Source organism: Nanorana parkeri, unplaced genomic scaffold, assembly GCF_000935625.1.
Source record: "Nanorana parkeri isolate BGI_ZX_2015 unplaced genomic scaffold, ASM93562v1 scaffold765, whole genome shotgun sequence".
Taxonomy (NCBI): Eukaryota; Metazoa; Chordata; class Amphibia; order Anura; family Dicroglossidae; genus Nanorana; species Nanorana parkeri.
This window is the reverse complement of record NW_017307033.1, coordinates 139,131-151,341: the sequence shown is the minus strand read 5'-3', so window position 1 is coordinate 151,341 and position 12,211 is coordinate 139,131. Positions and strand designations below refer to the sequence as shown.

The window sequence follows — 12,211 nt, the reverse complement described above, 5'->3', positions numbered from 1 at the left end:
GACCTAAATTTGGACAGACAGCACCAGCATTTGGACCTGGAAATACTGGACAAGCTGCCTCCCCTTTTGGGCAGACAACCACTAGCCAACCAACTTCCGCATTTGGGCAGTCAGGTCCTGCATTTGGACATTCAAATTCTAATCAAACACCTCTTTTTGGACAGGTTGCCAGTAGCCAGTCAGCATCCCCCTTTCCCCATGCAACAACTAGCCAGCCTAATCCACTTTTTGCTCAGCAAGCTAATAACCAATCAACTTTGTTTTCTCAGTCCAATACTAACCAGGCTGCTTCTCCATTTGCACAGAGTCTTTCTAGCCAGTCATCTACGCCCTTTGGAAGTAGCACTTCAATATTTGGACAGGCAGCTTCAGGATCATCTGTTTTTGAACAGTTGAGCAAACAGTCTCAGGGGGAATCAAGTCAAGGTTTAATGTTTGGACAGTCAGTGCCTGGCACTACCTTTGCTTTTAGTCAGCCAGCTTCTGGTCAGACACCTATGTTTGGGCAGAACACATCTGGGCAAAGTTTGGGGCAGTCATCATCCACCCAGTCCAGAGAAGATGGAACACGTCAAAATGTTGCTTTTGGACAGACAACTACTGGGCAGAGTAACTTGTTTGGCCAAGCGCCTAAGTTTGGACAGCCTACCTCTGTCCAGACATCATTAACCCAGTCTTCAAAATTTGGGACAGTATCCACCACACAAACTGGACGAAATATATTCGGGGAAACAGGTGAAAAAGCATCGGTCTTTGGTCCACCCTCAAGCACTTCCGCTTCTGGACAGACTAAAAATATTGATCTAGCCTTTGGAGAAACTACCAATTCTAGTGTACCAGAATCCAAACTGTCGGTTAACATGGCTTCTTCCCCCTTTGGGCAAATTTCTAGCATATCGTCTTCAAATACAGCTTTCAAGCCAGTGTTACCCGGAGCAGGGAAATCTCAGGAGGCAATGGAAAAGCCTTTATTTGGAAATCCTACTTCAGGGGAAAGGCAGAGTAGCAGTTTTGTCTCTTTCTCTGAAGAAAATAAACGCAAAGATGAAACTGAGGCTTTGAGGCCTCCATTTGCAAGTGCTGATAGTAGTTTTACCAATTTTAATGACGAGGCTGCAAGAGAAGAGCCACATAAAGGGATGAAGCGAAAAGAAGAATCAGGCCGCTCTACGCGCAAACAAGAATTTGCCTCCTTAGATGATACCTCTGCCGATTTGCATCGTGAACACCCTTCAATAAAGAGGTCTACCCGACTAAATAGGGATAGACAAGGAAGTGCTAATATTTTGTATAAAAGCTTGTATGATGCTTTAAAAAGTCAAATGAAATCCCAACAAAAGGAAACCAAAAGGGAGGAGAAGGCCGATTCTGTATTGCCAGATTCGGATACATCAGCGCTAAGTCAGGCAGTTGCAAGAAATTATCCAGCATCTGAATCCATCCAGCATGGATTGGCTAAAACTCAATTACCACCTGTGTCCAATCAGCCCCCCAAGCCCCATCCCTCTGCAAGCCAGGGACCATCTAGCAGTAATGTTAAAGTTGGACCAATCTTACAAAGCCCTGGCAGAGACAGTTCTGTGGCTGGACCTGGTCCACTGTCTACCAAAATTCGACCCTTGATGGAACTAGCCCTGAGTCAAGAAACGTTGCGTATGTGCAGTAAATAATCCTCATTGTCTGTCTTTTTTTCTTTAGAGATAGATAGCATCTAGAATGTTAACTGTAACACAAGAAAAAAAATGCTAAGGGAATGCCAATAATCTAGCTGATAGAAGCTAGTCCTTATTGCAGGGCCGGACAAATCAGAGGAGCCAAAACAATTAAAGCTGGTGGCTAACTTTTGAGGTTTTCTCCAATTTCTGTCAATGAAATTAGCTACTAAAAAATACAGACTCCTGGATTGGACAGGCTGGCTGCTGAATTCAATATTTGTCCACCATTGCATTCATGTACATCTATTGCTAAAGCAAACCTGTAAAAAAGATAAACACGAAGATTGCCATTTCAGACCTCTCCTAAAAAAGGCCAGTTGCCCATTTTTCCCAGTTCAGTTTTAATTTGGAAAAAAATTCAAATTTCTTAAACTTTTTGCCACAGATAGACCACCTTCACACAGGGGGAGTTCGTCCGCACGGATCCGCCGACATGAACAATCCCATACATTGCTATGGGGGCCATTCATGCGCGGTTTGGGCATTTTATATTGCATTTCAGCACTAAAACACAATTAAAAACTCCCAAACCTCCCTTTTTGAGATCAACGCGGTAAGCGTGCTGATTCGCAACCGCCCTGGTCTGAATGGGCTCATAAGGTCATACCCATGTCTCTGTAGAATAATAGCATAAAACACATTTTTTTTCCCCCTCTGTAGATTTAAACTTATTCTAGGTATAACTGCAGTCATTGCCCACTAGCTAGGATACTTTAAGTCTCTGACCTGGAACAGGTATGTTTTATCAGAAGGTTTGAGTAGCCAAAAGTCCTTATTGGCATACTTTTTCTAGGTTGGTAACTCAGGGTATTGAAGTCAGTATTGACTAGAATTTGACAGTCCGCAGCGGGTGTAATATGGGTGACAGTGTTGGAAAAAAAACATTACATCTCATTTCAAATCTTAATTGAGGCCCACACTAAATTACCTCTCAAGTATATAATTTATAAGTGAAGGTATTTAGTTTGTGACTTTTCTTGGCAGCTTTTCTGAAAGCATGTTTTGTTAGAGCTAGTTGTTAACATTTGATTATGCTTGTAATGTTCTCTTTAGCTTCCTCCACGATAACACCACTTCGCAGGGCTAAGCGAAATGACAGCACCGACAGCTTTGGTCCACTCTCTCCTAATGAACAAACCTGCATTCAGTTGAAGAATCTTCCTCCACATCTAAATACTAAACAGATTTTGGAAAAATTCTTTAAGAAGTATGGGAAAATTCAGCGGGTGTATTGTAGGGCTAATAAATTGACTGCGGTTATTCACTTTGCCCACCAAGTAAGTTTTTTTTTTTTGTCCTCTTTATAGTGTTAATTCCTGCATTTATAGTGTTTAATTAAATGCGTATCTGTTTAATATATGAATATCTGAAAACGATTTCACTGTGCAAAAAAACTTTTCAGAAAAGCTTGTCCTGGAGACCTTTTATGGGTTTATTTCATCTCTTTAACTTGACGTCTTCAAAACGGCCATTTTAAGAAGCTGTCAAAACACTGTCTGCATTGGGCTACACTTAGCTGTTCAGTGCACTGAAAAACATCTACAGGTGAAACTCGAATAATTAGAATATCGTGCAAAGTTCATTTATTTCACTAATGCAACTTAAAAGGAGAAACTAATATATGAGATTAGACTCATTACATGCAAAGCAAGATAGTTCAAGCCGTGATTTGTCATAATTGTGATGATTATGGCTTACAGCTCATGAAAACCCCAAGAACCCCAAATCCACAACCTCAAAAAAGTAGATTATTACATGCAATCAATAAAAGAAGGATTGTACATAGAACAATATCGGACCTCTGAAAAGTACAAGCATGCATATGTACTCAGTACTTGGTTTGGGCCCCTTTTGCAGCACTTACTGCAATTACTTTTGCACGATATTCTAATTATTCGAGTTTCACCTGTATAGGACTTCTATTGAGATGCTATTCTCATATGCTTGCTCACACAGCCAAGCACACATAGCCAAGCACACGTTCAACGAACACTTTAAAGTCGAAAATAGGTGGGCCTGCCTGAGCAGCCAGTAGGAGAGTCTGTCTTTCACAGATCCATTCTTGACCACCAGGGGAGAACTGGGATCATTTGGCCTGGAAGGGAAGCACCAAAAACCTTGCTATTCCATTATAGGAACAGATTTCTATGTACGATGCAAAGTGTGTCATGGTACTACATTGGTTGGTGAACATGGTGACAGATGGGTGTTCCTAAAGGAGATTTTTCCAACTCGTCTTTCAAGGACAGCACATGAGACAGCAAGCCCTCGTCCAGCAGGAACATTAAACACATCACCAAATCTTAAAAGGAAGTCCTTCCGACCTGGTCAGTATTGGTGTTTCCTTCTTCGGATGGAAAGGATCACCTGGAACTCTAGATGGGGAGGCAGGCTCCATTGTGTGCTGTCCCCTTTCAACTATCTTTCTTTCTTTTCCTTAGGCTGCTTACCTCCAATGGGGGAGGGTGAAGCATAGCCATTTTCATTTATGCCCCCTGGTCCACCTCCCTGATGGGTGAGGCAGCTGAATGTCAACACAGCAGGCAGTGGCTTGGAGCAATAGCCAGCCTATTATTGCTTTTTTTTTAAATTGCAATACCAGGCTGGCTATTGCACCCGCCCACTGCCTGCTGGCAATTGGTAGAGGAGGAGCCTGAAGGAAAAAGTTCTCCTTCAGGTCCTCCTCTGCTGATGACAGCAGGCAGTGAGTGGGTGCAATAGCCAGCCTGCTATTGCACCCAATATCCAATAGCAGGCTGGCTTTAGTTTCCAGGCGCTGATGGGAGACTTGACACCAGTGTTCTATCACTCCCTCGGACTCGATAGAACACTGGCAGCAGAGGGGGCACGGGGGAGCAGAGGATGAGAAACGGGGCAGCGGGGGATAGCAGTCACATCAGTCTCTTCTCCTTGATGATGCTTGCTGCAGTGGACTGTGTCCCCGCTTCCTCTGCCGATACAGGGCGTGGCAGCCAGCACCAGCAGGGTGGAGAATAGAGAAGCAGAGCGGCGGCAACTAATCGAAAATCAACTAATCGATGATGAGAATTGTTGCCAATGATTCTCATTATCGATTGAATCGATTTAGTTGTTGCAGCTTCTCTCTTTGGTTTGCTAATGAAAGGTGGATGCTGATTGGTTGCCATGGGCAATTGCTCCAGTTTCTGTCTGCTCCACTATTGATTTTCCTCGTATTGTTTTGGGGGCTTGTGGTGGTGGGTTTTTTTTTTTCATGTTTTTGGCAGCTGGTTGGCTCTAGCATCTTGTTAGTTGGCTATAAGGTTATCAGCTCAGCCTGTTTATAAGGGGCAGGCACAGCTTGTTCAAGATAGGCAGTTGATAGTGAGAGAGAGATTGGGGAGGAGTGTTGCAGACGTTCTACATTGGCCATTGGGCATAATTGCTCTCTTTCCATTTAGATGGACTGTCATAGGTGAAAATATAAAATTCATGGATTAAATAAATAATCACAGAAACTATGGTTACTGGGCAACTGTCAGACCTGAGAACTGCCCTCCTCACTAAGGGCCCTTTCACACCAACCATGCATTGTGTTAACATGCGCTTTAGTGCAATATTGCACAGTTTTTTTTGCCCAACACACCACAATACATATAGCTCTCTGCTGCAATGCATGTCTATCAACATGGTGTGTTGGAGTGACATTCAAAGGGCACCTTTTAATGCATCAATGCATTTAACTTGCTTTGCGGTAATGGGCCCTGACACCTACTGCTGTGGATTCGTGAAAGTCTTTCCGATCTGAGGGCTTTTTGTTACAAATTAACTAAACTACTCTGAAGGGCTTTTCATTCTAAAATTGATCTAAGTTAAAAGGCATCTGTGGCTGAAACTTTGTGTTGCTTTCGCAAAGATTCGGAAGCTGCCAAACTCCTACTAAGAAGCCCCTAGTTGTCTAGACTCCTGAGGTTGTTTTTTCTACTAAGCACTGTAATGGCAACTTGCAATGTAAGGAAATTTTCATTTAAATCATCAGTTATCATGTGTTCAAATAAAGTTAACCTAATTCAACTATTCAGAAGTATTTAATCTGAGTTCTCTTTGAACACGTACTTGGTATTATAACAGTCTATTCCAGACAATACTATTCTGTTTTTGTTTCTCAGTTAAAAAAAGGAAATCATTCTTTTGCGTTCCTCTTTGTTTAGAAAACTGCAGTAAATGCTAAGAAAGCCGTGAAGAAGCTGCACAAGGATGTGACTGCGTTTTGGTATAGAAAGAAATTTAGTAAGTGAAACTTTTTATATAAGTTGCAGTTTGTAGAATGTTGTGTTTTTTTTTTTTGTTTTTTTTTTTTTTTTTTTTTTCTTTTCGAAAGTTGTTTGCCAATACCTGTATTATTTTAGGTCCAGGTAAGAAAGAATTGCCAGTCCCTAACAGAGAAAATCATCAGGAGGAAAGAAAGGAAAAGCAGACTGAGCAGGAAAGCAGTGTACTTTCCTCCCCTGTACACAAGCCTCTTCTCCGTACAATTAAGGGGTGAGTTTATGCACAGTTTTTGTTGTATCTGCACGTTGAGTATATTATGCTGTTTTGAACTTTGTATTTATCTGAATTTTAATAGATCTCCTCAAAAGAAATCTCAGTTTGCAAAGGCTCTTCAGTTTGATGTTGATAATACAGATGCCCCTGCAACTTCTTCTGACTCTACAGTTCCATCTCTGCCACCTTCACTTTTGCATCTTGTGGGGGCTGTGGCAAAAACTCCTGAAGAGAGGTATTGCCTGCTGGACCAGAGGGACAAAATCTTGCGACAAAGTAAGTAGAGATCTTCTTAGGTTGGACATAAAAGAGCACATTTTCACCAAGAGCGATAGATAGTTGTGGTATGGCCAACTCCTGAGATGTAAGCAGCGTCTTGGAAATCTCTGCTGCTTATCCTGTCAATTATCATGCTGGTCCAGTGCATCACATCCTTCCCTATCCACTTGGCTTAGCTTCCCGGAGACTCCTGCACACTCAGAAATGGTCAGAATCAGCCAAGATGCAGCTAAAATTATCAGTGAGAAGCTGGCCAAATATGCACGTGAACACCCCTAAGATGGCCGCAGCTGTTACGCAACACGAGGCAGACAGCATTTAGAAACGGCAAAGCAGCCCAGGAATGGTGTGGAAGTGGAGTCGAAGATCATATGAACCTGCAGTTGCAAAGGAGACTCAGCAGGTGTCCTTCTCTACGAATCACGGCATTTATTTAAATCTGGTGGCAACAACAGCCACCTTCCTGCTTTTCTGGCCAAACCAGAGCAACTCTCATTTACCATACAATCTATGACATTAATCGGCCTTTACAAACAGGAATATTAGGAGGGCTTGTCTACATTTTTATAGTGATTATTCCCTGCTCAGAGGGGATTCTTGGATTTTTTTTGCGAACCAGTGGGGGTTCTGTTGCACTGCACACACCTCCACTGCACACAGACTTAAAGCTTAATAGATAATTGTTGCTGCGCGCAGGATAGATGCTTCCACCGACAATCGTCTCTCTTAAACTGCAGGTAATTGTACCATATAGGATTACATGTGATCTGCTGCAGACAGATGTGACTGCTGTTACCCTGTCATTACTTTGATGGTTACAGCGCCCGCATTTCAATGGGGGGCACCTGGCATTCTTGCTGCAGGAACCCGTAGGGTTTTGGTGCAGGAATTCTAGAGTGCCCCGTGTGTACAGAGCCTAAGAAACTTTTCACATGCAAATATTTTTAGTTCTTTTCCACTTCTTAGAGGTCTTCATGGCACCATGGATACATGGGATGGATCACTTTAATGAAAGCCTTCCCAGAGTTAATTTTTTTAATTTAATCTTATACAATTTCATGTTTAGGGTTGGGCGGGGGGCACAAAATTAGGAAACTTACATAGTACAAGGGATTGTTGCATTTTGAGTGTTTTTTGGGATTGTGTTTTCCCAATAAAGTGTTGAGCTAGTCTTTGTAGTGAAAATGCCTTTCTATTATTTTTGGGGGACATAGCGGACCTTTTGGTGTGGTGGCCCTCTCCCCTGTATCTGACCTGGGACTAATGTCCGAAAGCTGACAACGCAGATTCAGTTTTTGTCCTAGGATATTAATGCACTTTTGTTTTGTTTTTTGTAAATTACAGACATCTCCCAGATGTTCGCTTGTGCTGTGCCCCATATTGTTTACAAGTTGATAACATTAAACCTTAGGTTTTTCTGGAAACTATAAAATTTACAGCGGCACATCTTATTGCTCATTTACACCAAATGCAACTGAAAACACATTCCACATCTTAAGTGAATTAACACTTGTCATACTTATTGTATTTTACTACACATGGGAAAATTATAAACATTTCCAGAATCCTCCTTCTAATGGATCAGATCAAACAGTGTTTGCTATACCATTTGTAAACCATCCTTTTGTTTTTTTGTTTTTGTAGCTCGAGTGAAAAGGACAGAACTTGACCAAGCCAAAGTGTTTGTGGGCACATGTCCGGATATGTGCCCTGAAAAGGAGAGATATATGAGGGAGACCCGTAACCAGCTTAGTATTTTTGAAATTCTTCCAGGAAGTGACAAGGTATTGTTCGACTCATCATAAATGTGCAGTCCCATATTTCAACTTAACAAAAGTAAAGTAATGATAATTTGCCCATATCAAAGAGTGGGAATTGCTTTCTTTTTCTAAACTGTACTATGAAGATTTAATTGTTTGTAAATGATTAATTCAGCAGGCTATATTAAGCGGGGGAAGCCAATTGCATATGGTGTAAGTTAACTAAAAGTAAACTTGTGCTTAAACTGTTTCTGCTTCACTGTTCATACACAACCTTTGTTGTGCCTTTTTTTTTTTATTTTTTTTATTTTTGTCAGTGATGGAATGCCTGTAGGTTACTAAATGGAGTATGTTTAGAGTACACAATCACTGCTCCCCAACTTGGAATATTATTATATAGAATATCTCAAGGGACAGTTTTCTTTAGCAGCGAATTTTGCAATTCAAACTGTTTCATTCTTACGGTGACTAATGTATACAGAGCAATGGCCTATTCGGGCACATAATACTGGCTGGGAGAAACCCTAACCTCTTAATAGGATTATTGCTGCAATATAGATTCTTTGGTTTAGATATCAGATAGGTTGATGGCTTTATAGTGAAAATAAATGATGAACTGGTTTAGTTATGTTTGAAAATTTGAACTTGGTACTGTTCCGTAGACATATTTACTTGCAGACTGTAATAATATTATTTTTGTCTTAGGCTGACCATGCTGCCGCCATTAAAGAGTATAGTCGTTCCTCAGCTGATCAAGAGGAACCACTCCCCCATGAACTGCGCCCTTTGCCAGTGCTGTGTATGACAATGGACTATCTTGTAAACTATATCATGGACCATGGGGAGAACAATTATAGAGATTGGTATGATTTTGTGTGGAACCGAACACGAGGAATTCGAAAGGTAAGAACAGGTTAAGATTTATATGAGAAATACATTGTAACTGCATAAAGTAAGCCTCAGTAAGTCAGCCATTTTGTACAATTTGAAATATAAATGATCTTCTTAAAGGACAACTATGAGGTGAGTGCTTTTCACTCATCCTTATAGTTCTAGCCGACCTGTGACAATGAAACTGTGACAGGTCGGCTCAGTAGATCGGGAAGTGACCGAACACATACCGGCGTTCGCTCACTTCTCGATCCTGTCACGGCTCTCTGCCGTGACAGGGGAGGGACTGGATTCCCCCCTCCCCGCTCCGATCCGCCAGCGCTGACTGGCGGAACGGACGGGGGAGGGGGCGTGTACAGCTGGCTCTGCCTCCTAGTTGGCAGAGCCAGCTGTCACTCACGCAGCTGGGCGGATCCAGACATAATTGTCGTTATCCGCTTCAGCTGCGAGGTCTCAGTATAACGCGAGCTGTAGCTCGCGGTATACTGAGCTTAGGGTGACGGGAGGACGCTAGTTTGTGTCCTCCCGTTACCCTAAGGAAAACTATGGGGAAAAGCCCTAACCCCATAGTTCTCCTTTAAAGAGCAGACACTGCAAAATGCTTGCTATGAACTTTGTTAGCCAGAAAACCCTTATCTTGCGCTTTTCTTAACTAGTTATGGACTTTAGGCATACTATACATGCCCAAAAACCTTCATCCTTTACCTTCTGTAGTACTCTTCTCCCCCACAGTTTTCTCACTGCATTTACCAGCAATTCCCAACTTCCCAATCATGGACTTTTCCCAACACTTTGCTGGAATGATTAAGTTGTTATCTGACCATTCCATTTATATTCACAAGGAATATTGATTAAGACGCTTACACAGAATTAACCTCTGTGGTTGAAATTGGATCAGTGAACAGATGGATAGAGAAATATATGGAGGGGTTCCTTATTAATGAGAGTGCTTGAATCCCAGTGATCTACAGGTTACCCAAGATACACAAGGGTGTTAAAGTGATATTAAAGTCTCCATTTTTATTACATACTGTATATCTACGGCTAGCAAGCAGTAGATATATGCCCCAACATTTTGAAAAAAAGTAGCCAAATATGTAATTTACCTGTGTCTGCGCCGCTCGCTCCTGGCTGCAGAACACAACTTCCCGAACAGTAATGCACACTTGATATCATCGGAGGGGAGAGGAGGAGTGACACAGTGTAAGTGAATGGACGCAGCTGGGAGCATGCACGCAGGACAGACTCTGAGGGACACAGGAAGATATTGGAGTCTGTGCTCGATCAGACAGCGACACCAACCGTAATGGGACTGTTGGAGAGAGTGGAAGGAAGAAGATGTTTGCATCAAGAGGCATCACATAAGGTAAGTACTTAAAGAAGCATGGGGAGGAATAAGCCTTTAATGTTACTTTTAATCCTCTCAAGTTTCGTCCCATTGTTTCTGGATCAGATTATATCACACAGCCACTAGCACAGGTCATTGACTCTATATTACCACCTTTGGTTGGCATACTCCCTGCTTATATTCAGGACACTACTGATTTTCTTGACAAACTGTCGGGGCTTCATTCTGTTAATGACAACTGGTTGTTAGCTACTATGGTTATACAGTACCTTCCCTGTACACCAGCATACCTAATGAGAGGCATGTTTAGAGGCTATTCACCATTCTGTTCCGTGATAAACGGAAATTGTTTCCCAAGAAATTTGTGTTGCAATGCATGCGTTTTGTACTGGAACATTAATTTCTTTTCATTTGAACAACAAGTCTACCTCCAGATTAGGGGTACCGTAATGGGTAGTTCGGCTGCACCCTCCTTTGCAAACCCCTTTGTGGGGTTTCTTCAGGAGAAATGCATTTTAAAAGCTGGTTCTGTAATATGGATGATGTGTTCCTCATCTGGGACAGAGATATTGTTCGGTTATTTAACAACATATTTCCATGGATCATATTTAACCCAGAGATCTCTGGTGCGGGCCTCCTGTTTTTGGATGTATTTGTGTCAAAATCAAAGGGTAGCTTTTTCGCTACCTATTACAGCAAGTCAACGGATAGAAAAACTATACTGCACTATAAAAGCGCACACCCCAAACACTTACTGGACAGCTTGCCCATATCTTGGTTCTTGTGGGTCATGCGTGTATGCTCTAACACTGATCCATGTCACATACAACTTGAGAAGATGTACGATAAGTTTTTGGAATGAGGATATCCCAACACGGTTATTGACTGTGCATTAAATCTAGTCACGGAAAGATTCAGTAATGGGACTAGCAGAGATGCCACATCGGATAGAATACCTTTCGTACAAAGGTTTAATAATGCACCACATGTGGTGCGTAGTTCTGTCACCAAAAAGTTTATGATTTTAGCGGCTGACAAGAGCCTTGTGATGACCGTACTTTCACCACCCAGACATGTATACTGTCGCAGTAAGGCCTTGCGTGAACACCTGGTATACTGTAGGCCTACCCCAGAGCCAAATACACTAAACCTCCGGTCAAGATCTCTAATAGACTCGGCTGCTATAAATGTATTAGAAATCCTGTCCGGTATTTACATCAAGCTGTTTTCTTTTATATAAATATAAAATACACTTCAAAGCCATTGCATATTACCTTTTGAGAACATAGTCATTTCTCTTTGTGATTTAGATGGTATGTTTTCTCCTAGGACATCACACAACAGCATTTATGCGACCCTGTGACTGTGTCTCTAATGGAAAAGTGTATGCGATTTCACATCCATTGTGCATATGAGCTATGTGAAGAGCCCATGTCCTCCTTTGAACCGAAGATCAACAATGAGAATTTGACAAAATGTCTCCTGAGCCTGAAGGAGATGTACCAGGACCTGCATAACCGGGGGGAGACTTGTCCTTGTGAGCCAGAGTTCAGGGGTTACAGTGTCCTCCTCAATCTAAACAAGGGAGATATTCTCAGGTAAATCCCTGCCATAGTCTTTGCTTGGCTGAATAACATTGGCTGAATAAAATGAACTACATTTCACCCCTTTTTACATCCTTTGTTGCATAGCAACCACTAATATATATATATATA

General features: G+C 41.9%; 1 protein-coding gene across 1 annotated transcript in view; it reads left to right on the top strand.

The window, feature by feature from the left end:
• The first annotated feature begins 860 nt into the window (after nucleotides 1-860).
• The window catches only part of MCM3AP (minichromosome maintenance complex component 3 associated protein), a 45,597-nt gene continuing 34,246 nt past the window's right edge, over nucleotides 861-12,211 (top strand). Inside the window, exons 1-8 of the mRNA XM_018564602.1 lie at nucleotides 861-1,221; nucleotides 2,769-2,992; nucleotides 5,885-5,963; nucleotides 6,083-6,215; nucleotides 6,301-6,494; nucleotides 8,142-8,281; nucleotides 8,963-9,160; nucleotides 11,826-12,094. Of these exons, the coding sequence (XP_018420104.1) occupies nucleotides 861-1,221; nucleotides 2,769-2,992; nucleotides 5,885-5,963; nucleotides 6,083-6,215; nucleotides 6,301-6,494; nucleotides 8,142-8,281; nucleotides 8,963-9,160; nucleotides 11,826-12,094 (1,598 nt within the window). The remainder of the gene's footprint in view (nucleotides 1,222-2,768; nucleotides 2,993-5,884; nucleotides 5,964-6,082; nucleotides 6,216-6,300; nucleotides 6,495-8,141; nucleotides 8,282-8,962; nucleotides 9,161-11,825; nucleotides 12,095-12,211) is intronic.